This window comes from Myotis myotis, unplaced genomic scaffold, assembly GCF_014108235.1.
Source record: "Myotis myotis isolate mMyoMyo1 unplaced genomic scaffold, mMyoMyo1.p scaffold_m19_p_17, whole genome shotgun sequence".
Taxonomy (NCBI): domain Eukaryota; kingdom Metazoa; phylum Chordata; class Mammalia; order Chiroptera; family Vespertilionidae; genus Myotis; species Myotis myotis.
Window position 1 is genome coordinate 31,864,075 of NW_023416321.1, and position 19,780 is coordinate 31,883,854.

At 39.8% G+C, this 19,780-nt stretch overlaps 1 protein-coding gene across 4 annotated transcripts in view; it reads left to right on the top strand.

Annotated features, from left to right (window-relative positions):
• NLK (nemo like kinase) overlaps positions 1-19,780 on the top strand; it is a 146,717-nt gene that overhangs the window by 110,235 nt on the left and 16,702 nt on the right. For all 4 annotated transcript variants that reach the window (XR_004972880.1, XR_004972881.1, XM_036340673.1 and 1 more), the window contains exons 5-8: positions 669-754; positions 4,066-4,275; positions 7,951-8,052; positions 17,595-17,681. Coding sequence is in view for 2 of the 4 variants with exons in the window: in XM_036340673.1 (XP_036196566.1) it covers positions 669-754; positions 4,066-4,275; positions 7,951-8,052; positions 17,595-17,681 (485 nt within the window). In the remaining 2 variants the exon portion in view is untranslated. The remainder of the gene's footprint in view (positions 1-668; positions 755-4,065; positions 4,276-7,950; positions 8,053-17,594; positions 17,682-19,780) is intronic.

Genomic DNA, 19,780 nt, shown 5'->3' on the forward strand with positions numbered 1-19,780 from the left:
TCTACTTTAATCACAATATTAAAACCTTCTGTAGTTGTGTGTTGCTATTCAGCAGTGCGGGGAGAGGGGAGATATTGGATCTTTGTTATACTTGTAAAAAATGTGATTTGCTGTATTTTACTCAAAGGACAGCCTTAAAGCTATGACCTTTGGCAGTGCTAAAGCTCCCTGTCTTTTAAAGTGTAGTTAATTACCCTCTGGATTCTCCGAGGTAGAAAATACTGCCAACAAACATGAGCAAGTTTCTGAATTTTGTTGCATCCATCCTGGGAAAGACTCCCTATTGGCTGATGGGAAGTATTTTGTTGGAGCATGCTCGGAATCACATGTTGGGGGTCATTAATAGCAGAGCTCCAGTAGCCACACTTATGAGTAACTTAAGGATATTGGTCAGCATTAAGGCCAGAAAAGCTTATCTATCCACAAACCTAAATAATCTTTTAAATTATCTCTAGATTATGTAAACCTTTGATGACACTTTATTTTACTGTAGCAAAATTATATTTTTTTTGAGCTAAGACTAAGTCAAGCTTTTTAATCATGATCACTAAGCATTTAGTTAGGGAACCATTTAAAATCCTGTATTCTCTGTTTCTATGGTTTTCCCCAGATCAGTGGTTGAGTAAAAGGAATTAAATATCTGCAATTAAATCTGCTTGTTATTTCAGGTTTGAAATATCTTCATTCAGCTGGCATTTTACATCGAGACATTAAGCCAGGGAATCTCCTTGTGAACAGCAACTGTGTTCTAAAGGTAGCTTTTCCATTTATTTAAATATCTGAGAAAAAATCGGAATGTCAAGGCAGGTTTAAGAAAAACACGTTTTTCTGAAAGAAATCCTTATTTTTATTTTCATCACTTAACCAAAAATTAAAGAACCCAGTTTTCTCTAGTGATATCACTAGTCATGGCCATAGTAACTAATTTATAGTATTGCCTCATGGTTTCTTCATGATATTTTGCATATGTTTTAGAAAACCTGAAATTGGAATTACAGTGGGACTAAAAAACAATAATAGAGGTGATTTCTTTTCAGATTATTCCATTATTAAAGGAAGTATATATCGGAGGAAATATCGAAATACCAGTAAGGTTCTATTTATATGAAAATGAAGTATGACTTTTTTAAGAAGACTGTGTTTTTACACAGCTAACATTTTTATATGCTGTTAGAGGTAGCAAAGTAGGAAAGTGGAAACATTTAAAAGCGAAAATACTAAGCTAGAAAGGGGTCAAGTATTTATTAATATACCGTATTCTCTTCTGAAGGAGAATTGCTTATGGGACTAATTATAGTTAGTAGCCCCAAATTTTCATATGTTAATTTCAGTTTTACTTGTCACCCCTCCCCCTTGTCTTTTGTTAGAATGACTCACAAAACCCACATATGTTAATTTCCCCACCACTAATAGAGATATATATTAGCAAAACTCCTAAAAAGCGAGAGATCCACCATATTTTTCCCCATCATAGGAATTACAGATAAGGGCCTTCCTGGAACTGTGTCATCTCTGTGTGAGAAAATTAAAATTCCACTTATTTTATGAGTAACTACAGTATTTATGGTGCTTCACCTACAATAAATGTAAAATCTTAACATTTTAGCTGATATATATGAAAAAGAAGATTTTTAAAAATGTTTTCTTCTTTAATCAGCAGAGGGGAGATGGGTGAAAAAGGTAAAGGGTGTTAAGAGGTACAGATTCCCAAGTTAAAAATAAAAGTAATCCAGACTGTCATTATTGTTTAGCTTGTTGGTAGATAAACTAAATATTAAAACCAAATATATAAATGAATTTCACTTTTTATTTAAGTGCTATCTTTCAACTGTAGGCCAGTTTTCTTTAAAAGCTGGTGTGTTATGCTGCTTTTGAATAGAAATTTTCCCTTCATACAGTTTCCAGAACTTTGTTCCTGTTTTGACCCTAGAAAGCTTAAAAACGTATTTTTCATATTTTCTCTGAAACCAGCTAATTTTGTAGTTTAGTCCTTTGTTTCCACAAAGAAATTAATTATCCCCAAAATCCCTTGAAGTAAATATTCCATCATAGGTCATTGGGTTCATTCCCCTGCCACCTATCCCCATAACCCATATAATTTAAAACCTTATAGTCAGGAATTCTTTGTTCTATTCAGACCAAATCAGTTTTATGACAACTTAGCCAGTTTCTTATTTCAGTTTCTGTTGGGAGAACTTCACAAAGCATTTTGTGTTGACTCTGTCATGCTTGATGCCATTAACTGCTTGAGGTTCATTTTCTAAATTGTTATGGTGTTGTAACCTCTGGCTACATGAATAAGTAACTAAAGGAAAATGCCATTTATGAATAAACAACACAAATTAAAATTTTTCTCTGCTCCCTTGACTTCTCTCAGTGGCCTACTTTTAAAAGCCAGAGTAGAATGCAGGCTCTCTCTTCTCAAATGTACAAACAAATTCATCAGTAATATTATGGTAAAATATTTCTTTTATTTTTTAAAAGATTTTTTTTATTGATTTTTAGAGAGAGAGGAAGGGAGAGGAAGAAAAAAGAGAGAACGATGTGAAAGTGAAATGTGAGAGCAAAACATTGATTGACTGCCTCTTGCACACCCTCTACTGGGGAGTGAGTCTGAAACCTGGACATGTGCCCTGACCAGGAATCGAACTGGCCACCTCTCAGTGCACAGGACAACACCCAACCAACTGAGCCACACTGGCTAGGGCTCCAGACTGATGTTTTTAACAAAAGACTTGCTTTATAACAGAAAACAGTTGGGGGGGGGGGGTGTTTGTTTTTTAAATATAAATACAAGAAAGATATAGGAAAGTGGAGATATGTGTTTTGTTTTGCTTTTTAAAATATGCTAAAAATTCATGGCCAAGTAATAGAGTTTTAAAAATTAGTGTCACTAGCCTGTGGTAGTATTTGAATATCCCCATATACAAACAGGAATTCATTTGATGGGACCAGACATAATAAATTGAAGACAGAAAGAGAGGATTGTCAAAAATTAGGTGTAAAATTTGTTTCCTTTGAAGTAGTGGTATTTTATTTTTTCAAATAAAATCATATGCAAGGACCTCAATGTAGAAAACAGACAAAAAGTGTTATTTTGTCATTTATAATATTGACTCATAAAGTTAATCAGTGAGAACACTGTCGCTTAGATGGCTGTTACTCTCTTATCCTCAATGCTCCCAGTGTTTTTTTTGGTTGCCCGGTATCAAGAAAATCTTCATTTCTAAAAGTAAGCAGAAGTTGCCGGCACTGCAACTGTTTACTAACAGCTCACCTTGCGATTTCTTTTTAGTTAAAAAAGAAAAACCAAAAAAGGGTTTATTTTTAGGTCTACATATTTATTAACCAGTCTTTCTCATTTAATGTTGTGTCTCCAGGTTCTAGCATACTGCCTAAAGCATACAGGCACTCAATTAAGTATTTATGGCATGAAGAAACGAATGAATCTAGCAGCACTGGTATTACACAGTTCACTACATTTTGACATGTTTACACATCTGAGTGTGAATTAGTCTTTTAAATAAAGATACACGTGAAGTTTAGGTACAGTGGTTATGGAACTCCTGAAATACCTCCTGCGAACTATATTTAGCAGGATTTAATTGGAAACCTATAGATTTAAAGAAATTTTACTATATATATTTCATTAAAGATAGTGAACATAGCTCAGGAAGTCTTCAGGTTATACTTTTTTAAAATAATATCTTTCTCGATAAGCCAGCCTTGAAAATAGATAAGAACTTAGTTTCTATATTAAACCTAGAAAAACGCAATCAGCTGTTTTTTGTTTTTTGGTTTGGTTGCTATCCATTGAAAACATTAAAGGTGAGAAGCATATTTTTAAGAGACATCATTTTATATAAAAATATGGAAGTCTGAGAATTTTTCCTCTTTTCCAAATACAGGGTAAGGTCAAATTATATATTGACACATATATTCTCTACCTATATCATTGAAAACTTTTCGAAGTTCAAAGATCTATCAGGATTTTGGTTTTTTGTTGTTTTGTTGCACTTTACCATTTGTCTGTTTGACAATATTTTGAAAATCTTTTCTATTTAGATTTGTGATTTTGGATTGGCCAGAGTGGAAGAATTAGATGAATCTCGTCATATGACTCAGGAAGTTGTTACTCAGTATTATCGGGCTCCGGAAATCCTGATGGGCAGCCGTCATTACAGCAATGCTATTGACATCTGGTCTGTCGGATGTATCTTTGCAGAACTACTAGGACGAAGAATACTGTTTCAGGCACAGAGTCCCATTCAGCAGGTATGATATCACTTTAGGCTTTAGAAACTTCCAATTCTATTAACAGACTTAAAGGAAAAACTATCTTGCATATATGTCTTTGGGCTTGTTCATTGTACTGTCTAAATTGCTTTTAGCAAATTCAGGTTCACTCACAATTCAGAAAGTTATGAAGTTGCAGATTACAGAGAGACTCATTTTATAACTTACGGGCCTATTAGAGGGAGGGTTCACTTTATTGCATGCACTGGTGCATAGCAGCAGCCTGTATAACAATTTGCACAGGTATAATCTTCAGTTGTCGGAGGGCCTCTGTTCTTTTTGGCTAACTTGGTCTGACTTGAAAATGTATTTGGTGGCTTAATGTACTTAGACTTTATGCTTAGAACATAAATTTTGAGTGCTGGTTTCTTTAAATCTAAACATTTAGACACATTTCTAACCTTTATTATTGGGCTAAAATATTTCTATATGGCAGAGAACATCAGGAGGTGATTAAGATGTAGCTTTGGGACACCATAATGCTTTCATTGTCTGCCTTTATAGCTAATTCATTACTACACATATTTTCTTGGGATAATTTCTAGTTCTTTTTTATTCATAAATTTTAACATTGTTATTTGCTTGAGAATAATGTAACAATGATGAGCTTAGGCTATGGAATCAAATCAGTGGGTTCAGATATTAGCTCTGTCACCTAACTGTCTATTAAATATTGGCCAGGTTAAACTGTTCTGAGGATCGTTATACAGATTAAATGAAATAGTAAAGCTGAAAATAAGGTCTGGCATACAGTAAGCACTCAAGAAATATAATGGTGGTGGTATGCCAGGATGCTAGGATTGTAGCAGTAAATAAGACAGTTCCTGCCTTTGTGAAACTTTCACATAATACAGAAATTAAATAAGTATACAAATAAATATAATCCCAAGTAATGATAAATTCTATGAAGAAACATTAAACCAGCCCTAGCCGGTTTGGCTCAGTGGATAGAGCATTGGCCTGCGGACCAAAGGGTCCCAGGTTCGATTCTGGTTAAGGGCATATACCTTGGTTGCAGGCTCCTCCTTGCTCCACGGCCCTGGCCCTGATCAGGTGTGTGCAGGAGGCAACCAATCGATGTGTTTCTCTCAATTCCATGTTTCTCTCTGTCTTTCTCTCTCTCCTACACTCTCTCTAAAAGATCAATGGAACCCTGGCCGGTTTGGCTCAGTGGATAGAGCGTCGGCCTGTGGACTAAAAGGTCCCGGGTTCGATTCTGGTCAAGGGCACATGCCTGGATTGCGAGCTCAATCCCCAGTGGGGGGCGTGCAGGAGGTAGCCAATCAGTGGTTCTCTCTCATCATTGATGTTTCCATCTCTCTCGCCCTCTCCCTTCCTCTCTGAAATCAATAAAATAGATATATAAAAATAAAAATGAAATCAATGGGAAAATATCCTCAGGTGAGGACTGACAAAAAATTAAACCAGGTCGAGATAGAAAATGCCGATGGAGCAGAGCAGTACTAAAGAATTCTCTGAGGGAATAACATTGAGGAGTCACCCAAGTGAAATGAGGAGCAAGGTCCTGGGAAAGAGTGTTCCAGGAAAAGGGACACCAACATAATAAAGCTTCTGAGGCAGGAGCAGGTGTGGCACGTGGGAGGCATGCTCAAGGAAGAGCACGTAGGAGTTGAGGTCAGAGAGAGAGGAGCCTGGCCGTGGCACCCTGATGAGGCTTTGGATTTTTATTCTATGCAAAGTGTGATGGGAAACGATGGGAAGATTTTGAGCAAGGGTGTGTTAAAATTTGATTGATTACCCTGACTACTGTGTATCTTTGTAAATAATTCATGTACTTAACCAAAAATGGAATCTTTTTTTTTAATTCTCTTTCTACAAAGAGTTGTTAACTGATACATTAGAAACTACATATGCTATGATCAACATTTAAATTTATTTCTCTGCTACGTATTCAAAGTCCATTTTTTAAGGTTTACATCTTAAAAATTGATACTAGTAACAAAAAACTTATATCTAATTTAATGTTGGGTACTATTGACAGTATCCATTCAATATTTTTGGAAAATAGAGTTTAATAGATTTCCCTGTAAGACTATCATTATATTTGGACATGAGGAGCTGCCATACAGAAAAGCTTAAGTAATATGTTAAACAAGGATCTTGCCAGGTCGTGGGTTGCTTCTGAAAAGAATATTTAAAGGGCCCTAACCAGTTTGGCTCAGTGGCTAGAGCGTCGGCCTGCGGACTGAAAGGTCCCAGGTTCGATTCTGGTCAAGCGCATATACCTTGGTTGCAGGCACATCCCCAGTAGGGGATGTGCAGGAGGCAGCTGGTTGATGTTTCTCTCTTATCGATGTTTCTAACTCTCTATCCCTCTCCCTTCCTCTCTGTAAAAAAATCAATAAAATATATTTTTTTAAAAAAGAATATTTAAAGGAAAGTGTAAAGCAACTGGGATGGGATGCAGATTATCTCATTTTCTAGAGAATTACATAGGTCTTGAGTTTGCCAGTGTGACATAGCCACTGAAGGAGAACTCTATCATCAGTGTATTATGGAGTGAAATATTCAGGCCTAAAGTGGAAAAAGAGTCTAATTTCTAAATGGAAGTAGTTATTTTCTGTAGCATTTTCTTTGCATTTTTTGAGAAATAAGTAGCCTAGGTTTTGCAATACCAGCAGACTTCATAAAAATGTTTTTCATCCATGGATCTGACCCATTTTAGACAATTTTCTGAATGGATCCATTTGTTTTCATGAGCCAGTCATTTCCTTCTGCCTTTAAGGGTAGTTGTCAGAGATCCAAAAGTACCACCAACACACTTTTCCCAAAAAGCTTTGCATAGAGATCTTTACTTGTGTGGAAAACAAGCTACGTAGATGTCTCCATTATCCTGGAGGGCAGTGATACTGATGGTACCCCACGGTTCAGATAAGTGCAGAAGGAAATAGTGCTTTCCATTTTGAAGGAATTCGAATGAAATGTTATTGCTAATTAGGCTGTGAAATTAGAACAGTTGTAGCACTACAGAAAATTATGGAAGTGCTTTGGTATGTACAAAGGCTTGTTTGTGAGAAGACAGTTTTTATTGGTCTCTTTTATTGTGCCCAGTTAACTAAATGAGGCCTTATTCCACGTCATAGTTAGATGCTAAGTACCACAGTTTCCTGTCAGTGTAAGAGATTTCTAGCATAATAAGAATATAAAGTAACTGGCTCAAACATTGATGGCTTAGCTTTAATTTCAGTTGTGAATGTTCTAAGTATTTACTAAATCTCAGCTGCCTGATCTGTGGATTAGCTCCTTGATAAGCCTGAGTCCATGTGAAACATCAGAATCTATTCATTAACGTTTGAAAATAATAGTCATTAGCCATCAGCCAAAGAGCAATTCACCTGTGCAAGGATCATAACTGCTGTGGTATCAAGACAGGGCAGGTAGAAGCAGACTCCTAAATTACTATAGCTGCAGAAGGCTGTTTGCCAAAACATGTTTTCTATAAGCCTGTCATATAGGTCCCTAATAAACATTTTTCTGGTTTTTTTTTTTAATAGTCCAAAAAGTGAAAATAGGAGCTCCTATTAGTTAATCTGGAATTTGTCTTAGGTTTATTTCCCCCAAATTTCCTCATCATCACTAATAAAAAGTTGTTTTCATGAGCTTACTATCCATGTATTTCATGTTTCCTTGTAGTTGGATTTGATCACGGATCTCTTGGGCACACCATCACTGGAAGCAATGAGGACGGCTTGTGAAGGCGCTAAGGCACACATACTCAGGGGTCCTCATAAACAGGTAAAAGGAGAAGGAAGGGATCTGTATTTGGTAACCCTCTCTTTGGGCAGGATTTTCCTCCCAACAGAATAATGAAGTGAGTTGTTTTTTTTTTAATCCTCACCCGAGGATATTTTTTTCCATTGACTTTTTTAGAGAGAGGGGTCAGGAGGGAGAGGAGGGGGAGAGTGCAAGAGAGAGAAACGTTGACATCAATAGGTTGCCTCCCACACATGCCCCAAGAAGAGCCAGGGAGGAACCGAACCTATAACCGAGGTATGTGCCCTTGGCTGGGAATCGAAATCGGGACATTTCAGTCCACAGGCTGATGTTCTCTAGCCACTGAGCCAAGCCAGTCAGGGCAGAAGTAAGAATTTTTAAACAAAAACATTACGTGTAGCCCTGCTTGGTGTGGTTCAGTTGGTTAGGCGTCATACCATGCAGTGAAAGTTTGGTGGTTCAATTCCAGGTCAGGGCACATGCCCAGGTTCTGGGCTAGATCTCCAGTAGGGGGCATGCAGGAGGCAGCTGATCAGTGTTCCACTCACATCAGTTTTTCTCTCTCCTCCTCTCCCTTTCTCTCTCTAAAATCAATTTTTAAAAAACCACCATATCACTTGTAAGTTTTATTTATCCTGTATGTCATTTGTCTGTAAGAAAGAAAATGTTAGATCCAATAAAATACAGTAATTCCTAATGCTGTAGGAGAAAGGAATTGCTTTGTAGTGCCCTTGCTAATAAATGACCCCTGGTGTTTTTGTGTTTTGGTCTTTTGATATGTCTGGTAAAAGTTCCTAGGGGTGGATCTTTAACCTCAGTGCCATAACCTAATACATATATATCAGGATGTCCTTTCCAAATACTGAACCAAAATACCTAGTACCTCTTAATGCAGCTGTGAACGTGAAGCTGTTTCTATTGCACTCTTGCACTGACACACAAGCAGATGCGAGTGTTGTTAGAAACGAAGTATGAAGAGAGAGTGCCAGATTTACACTGATTGATATTATTTGCACCCAGCCAAGTCCTTGCTGAGAAAGACTAGATGTTTTTTTATCTCCATCCTATTGATTTAGAAGCATTTTTTAGAAGCATTTTTCCTAATCTTCTTTGGACAAACAGCTTAATGACATGAAGAGTGAATAAATGGAATACTTTTCCTAGGGACAACAAACTGAAACAGAAGAGAGAAGGCTTAAACAGGGAGACTCGGCAACTAATTTTCCTGGGCTTTGCCTTGGTTTCTCTTAAATTGAGCATTTGGAAGATCTGATTGATCTAAGTGACCAAATGACAGGCGGAGTTTGACACTCCTCTCAAATTAGCCAGACCTTTGGTCAAGGCCTTACCTTTTCCTTGCAGTTCCCTCTCTGTGGGTCTAGTGTGACTCCAGAGCATCCATTTTCACAGGCACAAAGACGATGAGTAAAGTGTGTTACGTCCTAAAACCAGCCCGAACCAGTAAATAGGGTTGTAGATGCTGGTATTTTAAATAGCCCCTGCCTGGTGCGTTCTCCCTCACCTGTCCCTCTGGGAGCACAAGAGCACACCTGCTCCTTCCCCCTCCCCTGTGCCTTCCCCCAGGTGCATTACCTTTCCCTCTCCCTCTCCTAAGCTCCAAGTGCCCTTCTTTTGCCTCTGAAGCCCTGTTTCTGAGCCTACACAGCCCAGCTGGCTCACTTCTCCTACCTCTGTAATTCTCTAAGTAAACTATAACATAATTTGAGGCCCTAATTTCTTTAGAAGAAAAAGTCTTAACCTACAGGAAGGTTCCAAGTTAATAGAACTAAAAAGATCTATTATGTTTTAGATATTGGCCAATATCAGGAATATTAAACTATTGTATCAATACCTCATGGTAAATGTGTCCTTGGAAATAGCAAAATAATTTTCCTGTTTTACTGACCTCTTTAGGTCCGATTTTAACTATTGCTAGTGGTTGCCAGTTAATTCATCCTGTATGTCAAAGAGTTACTAAACAGCAACCAAGAGAGCCAGACTTCCTAAGGAGTTTTCTGCCTGCTACCTGCAACAGCTCGAAAATGTAACTTACGGCACCAAAAGTCTCTTTGCACTCCTTTGAGAATTCCTGACAAATGAGTCCTTTTTGTACTACTGATTTTAAAAATCTGTTAGTTGTAAAAACCTGGAACTTTAAATTAAATAAAAAAAATAGTAAATGTCATTATTATTTAAAACAAAGGGTGGAAGAAAGGAAAATGTAACTTAACTAGTTAAATGGGTTAAGATGTTTAGCAGAATTCTTACACATTTTTACATGAATTGGCTTCATAACAGTAATGCCTCTTAGAGTTTGACATTTTGCTTATCACTAAGTTTTAGTGATGGCCTTAAGAGAGCACCATGGTAAAAGTTGGGATGGCTCTGGCTAGTCTTGAAATGAAAATATTTTCATTTTGAAAAGAAGACTGATGGAGTAAAAACTAATTAGGAGACCATTTCTGGAGACCATTTCTGCTCAAAAGTTAGATATGCTTTTCACAGGTCTTTAGAGGACTTTTAACCAGTGCTGGAAAGGGCCTCTTTAGGCAAGTGTTCATGATCTTTGAACATTAACACAGGTAGATTTGAATAGAGTAAGTTATACCTACCATATATATAATTGAATGTAAATTAACTTAGCATAGTACTTGGTACCATTTTTCCCCCAGTATGGAAATTCAGTTTATCTACATTTCCTAGTTGATCTTTATATTACCGCTGCTCTCAAGAGAAGTTAACCAACCCTTGAAGCTCTCTAGTTAAGCCATTAGTCAAATTCTGCCCCTTCCCTTCCCTTTCCCTACTCCTTCCCTTACACCATGATGCATGTCTTATATGCCTATTGTTAGCCCAATAGCAGCTGCTTGAAGGTATCTCCATTCATGTTATAGCTATTTAGAGCTGACATTGGAAGACACATACACACCCACACAAATAAATTTGTTATGTAGCTACTTAGATTTTTTTTTTAATTAATTTGGTCCCCAATCCAATATATGCAATATAGCTTGTGTGCTTCTGTACATCATGATGATTCTGCAAAGGGCATTGTGCATATCTCAGTGCTCTGTTTGTTTCTCTAGACTGTAGTGACTAGGAGTGCAGGCTGTGATGTCAGTGTCAGGCTTACCACATCACACAGGATGTTGAATGATGTCCCAGGAGTTGTACACTACAGTTTTCAGACAGACTATATATGACTCCCGACTCTACCAGTAACTCACTTTGTGACATTAGGCAAATTACTTAACCTTCATGTGCCTCAGTTCATTCATCTGTAAAATATGAACAAAAATGGTTCCTACCTCATTCAATTGTTACAATTTAAAGAAATAGTGGGTGCAAGGAGAAAATATAATAGTGTCTGGCATTCTAAACACTTAATATATATTAAAAATTAAAGTTTTGATAGTATAAAGATCAACTAGGAAAATAATAGCTATAGCTTGTGATTTTTTTTTTTTTAAATAATATGATCACATGGAGCTTATCCCAGGAATGCAAAGATGTTCACCTTAATTAATACCTTAAGTCCTCAAAACACTATAATGTGACATTTATTATTCCTTTTTGCAGATGGGAAATGGAGGATTATAGAGGTTAAATAATATGCTTAAATTCATAAATCTCAAAAATAGATTCCTCTAATTTTATATTTTGATTTTTATTTTTTAATATATTTTATCGATTTTAGAGAGGAAAGGAGCCGGGGAGAGAGAAACATCAGTGATGAGAGAGAATCCTCGATTGGCTGCCTCCTGCACGCTCCTCACTGAGGATCGAACCCGCAACCCAGGCATGTGCCCTTGGCCGGAATTGAACCCGGGATCCCTCAGTCTGCAGGCCGACACTCTATCCATTGAGCCAAACCAGCCAGGGCAGATTCCTCTAATTTTAAAACCTATGTTCTTAGCCAGTCACGGCCTGGCACGTATATCTTCACAGCAGATTCCTTTAAAATCTCACTTGTTTATATGCAAGTAATATGTAAAATAAAAATTTTACAGAGAGTTAGTCATCCTTAGCTACCCCCCACACCATCCCAGTGTCCTTTGGATTAATTTGAAAAATAGCTTTCCAGACATATTTTTCTATGCATTTATTTACATATATTTGTACAAACAGAAATATGTACTATTGTTCATTGGGACTTTTTGAAAAATATATACAGGAGAACCTAATTATCTTTTTTAAAGTCACAAATTACTGCCTCAAGTTCATTTACTTGTGTTGATTGATTAATATGTATATTTCCATGTTGTGTAACAGTCAGGACTCTTTCCAGTGAAACTCAGTTAAAACCGGCTTAAGCAATAAAAGGAACTTACTGGCTCAATACAACTGAAAAGTCTTGGGCTACAGCTGACTTCAGGCCCTGCTGGATTCAGATAGTCAAGTGATGTTCCATACCAGGAATCTGACTCTCTTTTCCTCTCTGTTTTTCTGTGTGTTGGCTTCATTTTCAGACAATCTTACCCTCATGTGTTTGTAAAAATGGACCCAGTAGTCCCAGCCTATGTTCTACCAGCATATCAGTCATTTGGGAAAGAGCTTTCCCAAATAGATCCAGAAATAATATTTGGAAATTCTCTGATTTAGTTAGGAATGTGTTAGGTTATAAGTAATAGAAAATCTTGTTCACAGTGGTTCAGAGAACTAGTTCATTTTTTCCTCATCGAGTCCAGAGGTAGACAGTCTAAACTGACATAGCAGCTCAGTTATGTCATCAAGGGTCTAGTTTTTTTCTTTCTCCTCTGCCGCCTTTAGAATGTTGACTTCGTACTCTCACTTATCGCCTCAGGGTCACAAAATAGCTGTAGCTTTTCCAGAAATCATATCCTCTTTTATTTTTTTTTAAATATATTTTATTGATTTTTTACAGAGAGGAAGGGAGAGGGATAGAGAGTTAGAAACATCAATGAGAGAGAGACATTGATCAGCTGCCTCCTGCACACCCCCTACTGGGGATGTGCCCGCAACCAAGGTACATGCCCTTGTCTGGAATCGAACCTGGGACCTTTCAGTCCGCAGGCCGACGCTCTATCCACTGAGCCAAACCCGTTATGGCCATATCCTCTTTTAAAACAAGAAAAACGAAAGAGGGAGCACTAGCAGTCTCTGTCCCTTTTGTCAGGAAAGCGAAGTTTCCAAGAAGCCTGCCTAACAAACTTTTGCTTATATGTCATTTTCCAGAACTGTGTGATATGTGCCCTCCCAGATGCAAGACAGGCTTTAAAAATGAGAATTTTCTATCTCATAAAATGAAGGTAAATAAGGGAGAAGAGGATTGGGGTATGTGTTGGATTAGCCATTCCATGTCCCTTGCATTTTTTATTTTTTAGACCATGTGCCCATCCTGGAGCCAGTCGTGATGCTCAGGAATATGTCATTTGATTGTCCAGGCTTGGGTCACGTGCCATCCTTGGAGTTGGGAGATTGAAATCCAGGCCAGTCAAACCACTTGAGTGAGAAAAGAATGGTTCCCTGAAGGTCAGGGAATGCTGAGTAGACAAAAACACTGCACAGTGTTGTGTGTTTTGTTTTTGTTTTTTTAAATACTTTTTTTTAAAGTGATTTCAGAGAGGAAGGGAGAGGGAGATAGAAACATCAATGATGAGAGAATCATTGATCGGCTGCCTCATGCACGCCTCCTACTGGGGATCGAGCCTGGAACTGAGGTATGTGCCCTTGACTGAAACCAAACCGGGACCCTTCAGTCCCAAGCCGCCCTTCTATCCGGTGAGCCAGACCAGTAGGGCTGTACAGTGTTTTTTATTTTTTGTCACTTTTATACAACTCAGGATCTTAGATGAAGAGAATCTTAGCTGCCGCGGCCTACATCAGTATCTATTAAGGTAGATAGTTGTTGAGGCACTGACCTGTGGGTAGAATTGAAAAGTCTAATTTAGTCCTTTTGTTCGTCTCTAATAAGGTTTTCATTTTTCCTCAGATTGTTCCCAGCTAATTGTGTCAGACGTAGATATATTTTCACTGAAGTTAAAATAATCCTGTCTTATCTTACATTTGATAGAATCAGAGTATATTAGGGAGTTCATTCAGTTCAAACTTACTATTTTTCAGGTGGGAGTTTCTTTTATATAACCCCCAAGTGCTTACTGCCCTGCACTTCACATTGTGCATCCTCAGTGAACATTGCTGACTGACGATAACAGTTTCTTTGCTGCCAGGTGAAAACGAACAGGGACGTCTAACAGACTCACAGCCGTGCTGACCTGACTCCGGGAACCAGCTCTCTGCAGTTGGTTCATGGTGACTGTGGTATCCATTTAGGGCCTCTCACCCCGTTCCAGAAGCTCGTCCTGCTTCATTTCACTGACAGTTAATCACAGTCATTAATAGAGCACTTTCTATAACCCTTCCTGTCCCCACTCGCTGGCACCCACTCACTCCTGCATTGCTAAGTGACTTAGAAACTTGCAAAACAAACAGAAAATGGACTGGTATATTTTAAAAGGGGAGGAAAGTGGTAAGTATAAATGTTAGGGGAGCCCTAACCGGTTTGGCTCAGTGGATAAGAGCGTCGGCCTGTGGACTGAGGGGTCCCGGGTTCGATTCCAGTCAAGGGCATGTACCTTGGTTGTGGGCACATCCCCAGTGGGGGGTGTGCAGGAGGCAGATGATCGATGTTTCTCTCTCATCAATGTTTCTAACTCTCTATCCCTCTCCCTTCCCGCTGTAAAAAAATCAATAAAATATATTTTAAAAAAAAATGTTAGGGGAATTAGCAGAAACTTTTTTCCCAATGAGATATTTAGGGTATATTTTTAAGCATTCTATTTTTTCTCTTATTCAAGTAATTCCAGTACTTGATGAGAAATATAAACTTGTTCTGGTTCTATAACGTGGGCTAAATTGGTTTCAACCATAATGGCTGGTGAACTGGAGGGAGGGAAATTGAATTAGAAATGCAGCATCTCACCCTCCTGGTGTGGCTCAATTGGTTGAGCAAGGTGACTGGTTCGATTCCTGGTCAGGGCACACTCCCAGGTTGCAGGTTCAATCCCTGATTGGGGTGCATAAAGAAGGCAACTGATCAATGTTTCTCACATCGATGTTTTTCTCTCTCTTTCCTCTTCCCTTCCTCTCTCTCTAAAATCAATAAAAACATATTCTTTAAGAAAAAAAAAATGCAGCATCTCTAACATATTTTTCTGTGGAACCAGTGCTAAGAGCTAAATTATTAGTGTTTTCGTACTGGAGAAGTATTGGAATGACTGAACTGACTGTTCTTTCTCTCTGTGCCTCTTTTTTTAGTGATCAGAGTGGATCTGTCTTTTTTTTTTTTTTAATATATTTTATTGACTTCAGGAAAGGGGAGAGAGAGAGAAAGAAACATCAATGATGAGAGGGAACCATTGATCAGCTGCCTCCTGCAGGCCACACCCTAGGGATCGAGTCCGCAACCTAGGCATGTGACCTGGCCGGGAATCGAACCATGACCTCCTGGTTCATAGGTCGACACTCAACTACTGAATCACGCTGGCCAGGCTCTGTTCCTCTTTTCAACATGCATATAAACCCAGAAAAGTAGAAGGCAGCATAATATGACTGTTCGAGGCTAAAATTAAACTTGGCCTTATTTTTAGTGTATTTGTTGGGATGTAGTTTTATGAAGAAAGGTACAAGTTGGGGTGTGAGGGTTGTTTAAATTTCAGGTAAACTTAACATCTTCTCATTGGCTGTTCACAAACTCCCCATCTCATATCCAGGCGTCCTCAAGTCTTACAAATTTTGCCTTCTAATTTCTTCTCTATCCTCCATTCAGTGGCTTCTGGAACTAATTGGTTATGTTTTCCTTGCCCACCAGAGAGATGTTACTCATCTTAGTTGCCCTAACACCTAGCCCAGGACCTGGGATTTGGTGAACGTTAGATGATTAGCAATGATGTCGGTAGGTAGGCAGGTCTGTGCTGGTGCAGTCTGATAGATGAGAAAGCCAAAGTCCAGTGACTTAACCCATGTCTAGTGATAACAGAGTTAGAATTAGAACCCAGTATTCCCTTCCCTGAGCTATGACATACCTCCTCCACAAAACTAGCATGAGGTGCAGATGCGCTTGGGGAGTGGAGAGGAAAGAGTTGCTCATGGTGAGATAGCAGAGTCAGTAAGAATTGGCTGGAATCTGGCTGCCAACTTGCACAAGCCAGTGAAGAAGAGGACAGCTATTCACTGTCAAAACCAAGAATCCACATCTTTTAAGGATATCAATTTACTTAATTTCACACAATAAAAAAATTATTAGGGAAAAATACATATAAAGTAAGTTGTAAGTTAAAGCTCTTCCTTAACACTCTCCACACTACCCCCCTTATCTTGACTAATACAAATAATTTCAGAGCTACATAGACCTACATAATTTTTAACAAAAAGTACTTCTCTACCTGCAAACATGGAAATGCACCAAGGGATAATAAATTGGTCTGCAAATATGTGAATATCAACTATCTCTAGGTTCTGTGTACTTAACACTTGTTATCTGTGGTAGTCCTGTCAAGTCTCACACGAAAGTAAACTGAAGAGATCCTTTAGTCCAACCTTCTCGTTTAATACTTAAGAATACTGAGATTCAGACACGTTGATATATCTAATTTGTTATTGAACTAGAACCCCAATCTCATCTTACTAGTATACCCATCTCACCTTATTGCTATGACTCCTTGGTCCTGAAGAAAACTTCTGTAAGTTGAATAATTGCCTCCTGATGGTTCCAGGGTGTCTTGTTCTTGTTGGATTTTCCTGTGTGGCTTTGTTGGAAGGAGATAGATATGTAAGTCTTGTAACAAGACTCTGAAGCTGTGATTGAGATCCAACGAGACCTTTTAATGTTATTTGTGTGACAGAAAGGGCAGAGATGCTCTGTCCCCAGCTCTCCAAGCTGTGAAATAGCTTTATAAGCTCTGTGGCTTTTCAGGCCCTAAAAGCCAGCTCCCTGCATCAATACAAGAAGGCTAGATCTTGACAACAGGACATGCATGCCACTTACAAAAGACAGTTATTGAATGAGAAATCAGGTGGTAAAGGCAAAATAGTAGGTGGACCCAGTGCAAACAATGTCATACGTTCTGAGAAAATTCTTTTTACATCTCCTTTAGGACTAGTGTTTTAGCAGCTTTATGGTAATGTTGCCATAATACATAGTTCACATGCTTCCTTTTTGCACAATTTACATGCTTAAGTTTGCATGTGGCCAAGGTATTAAATCCTTTTTCTCTCACTTCTAGGCATGTTTGTTCTTCTCTTCCTGCTAAAGCATTTACAGTATAAGGCTAACAGGAGCTCCATAGTTACAGGGATAGCTTTCATTTTCCTAGGCTCCTTTGTGCTCTAACCTCCAATGGGTAATCATGCAATATAAAATATGCTACTGGGAGTCAATGATAGTTGTTTTTGAGACTAGTTATGGGGGAATACTCCTTCTCTCTGAGTTATTACTTGTGTGCACACATTTTTTGAGCTGGGTACTTACCGTGCCATAAATGAGCTATACTGCATATCTACTTACACTCCTTTACATATTTGAATTCTTTATTTTTTCACAGCCATCTCTTCCTGTACTTTATACCCTGTCTAGTCAGGCTACACATGAAGCTGTTCATCTCCTTTGCAGGATGTTGGTCTTTGATCCAGTAAGTAGTTTTTGTTTTTGTACTTTGTAATGAATTAAAAATACATGTGTTCTAAGAAAAACATCAAGAGCTGGACAGTGTGAATAATGACTTTGCAAAAGATAAACTTCAGTCCTCAGTTTCATGTGCATCATGCTCACTCATCATACAGAAGTTTGATTATTAACCCCTAAGAGCTGAGGGGGAAGAGAGAAGAACTGTACCAGCTTTATTTCTCTCAATTTGTAAAAGGAGTTTGGCACCAACTTAAATCAGGAGGAAAAAGATTTTAACATGGTTTGAAAAAAATCTGTCCATTATATTGTATACGGAGTTGTTGGGATGATAGCTTTTCCAGATGCCATTTATTTTTAATACTAGAGGCCCGGTGCACAAAAATTTGTGCACTCAGTGGGGAGGGGGGCCCCTCGGCCCAGCCTGTGCCCTCTCGCAGTCTGGGACCCCTCGGGAGATAACGACCTGCTGGCTTAGGCCTGCTCCCGAGTGGCAGAGGGCAGGCCCAATCCCTAGGTGCAGCCCCTGGTCAGGCTCAGAGCAGGGCCAATTGGGGAGTTGGGGCGCCGCCCCCTGTCATACACAGAGCAGGGCGATCGGGAGGTTGCGATGCCACCCTCAGTCATGCTCAGGGTAGGGCCGATTGGGGGGTTGGGGCACCATCCCCTGTCACACTCAAGGCAGGGTCGATGGGGAGGTTTCGGCGCCACCCCCTGTCGTGCACAGAGCAGGGCCAATCAGGGGGTTGGGGCATTTCCCCCTGTCACTCACAGAGCAGGGCCAATCAGGGGGTTGGGGCACAGCCCCCTGTCACGCACAGAGCAGGGCCCATCAGGGGGTTGGGGCGCTGCCCTCTATCACCCACAGAGCAGGGCCGATCAGGGGGTTGGGGTGCCGCCACTCTCACACTCAGGGCAGGGCCGATGGGGAGGTTATGGCTCTACCCTGTCACACACAGAGCAGGGCCCGTGGGGGGGGGGGGGGGGGGCTGCACCCTGTCACACACAGAGCCGCAGGGCTATCAGGGGGTTTGGGTGCTGCCCCCTGTCACGCTGATCCCGGTGCCGGGAGGCCTCGAGGCTCCGCTGATCCCAGTGCTGGGAGGCATATTACCCTTTTACTATATAGGGTAGAGGCCTGGTGCATGGGTGGGTGCCGGCTGGTTTGCCCTGAAGGGTGTCCTGGATTAGGGTGGGGGTCCCCACTGGGGTGCCTGGCCAGCCTGGGTGGGGGATGATGGCTGTTTGCAGCTGGTCACACATCCTTCAGGGTGGGGGTCCCCACTGGGGTGCCTGGCCAGTCTGGGTGAGGAGCTGAGGGCTGTTTTCAGGCTGGCGGCTGACTGAAGCTCCCAACCGCTCCTTTTTTTCTTTTTCTTTTTTTTATTCTGGGCCAGCTTTAGCTTTGAGGCTTGGCTCCAGCTCTTAGGCCTCCGCTGCTGAAAGTAGGTTTCTGGCCTTTGCTTACAATGTTGCGATCCTCTGGCTGAAGCCCGGCAGGTTTCTGGGGTCTTGTTTAGCTTCTATGTTTGTTACATAGTTCCTTGCAGCTCAGAGGCCTACAGCGGCAGTCGGGGAACGTTGGTTTCCTCCGTCACTGAAGCAAGCAAGCCTCATGTTAGTTTCAAGCTGCCTGGCTGCCGGCCGCCATCTTGGCTGACAGTTAATTTGCATATTTCCCTGATTAGCCAATGGGAAGGGTAGCGGTCGTACGCCAATTACCATGTTTCTCTTTTATTAGATAGGATATTTAATTGATTTTTTTACAGAGAGGAAGGGAGAGGGATAGAGAGTTAGAAATATCGATGAGAGAGAAACATCGATCAGCTGCCTCCTGCACACTCCCCACTGGGGATGTGCCCACAACCAAGGTACATGCCCTTGACCGGAACCAAACCTGGGACCCTTGAATCCGCAGGCCGATGTTTTATCCACTGAGCCAAACCGGTTAGGGCCAGATGCCATTTTTGGACTTGACTCTTTTGGACAAAATTTAGCTCTTCATTTATTCATTCATCCAAAGAATATTATTCATATCTGTACCAATAACTGTTGTTAAAGAAGACTCAAAAATGGAAGCATTTAGAAAAGAAAATTTTACTTGCT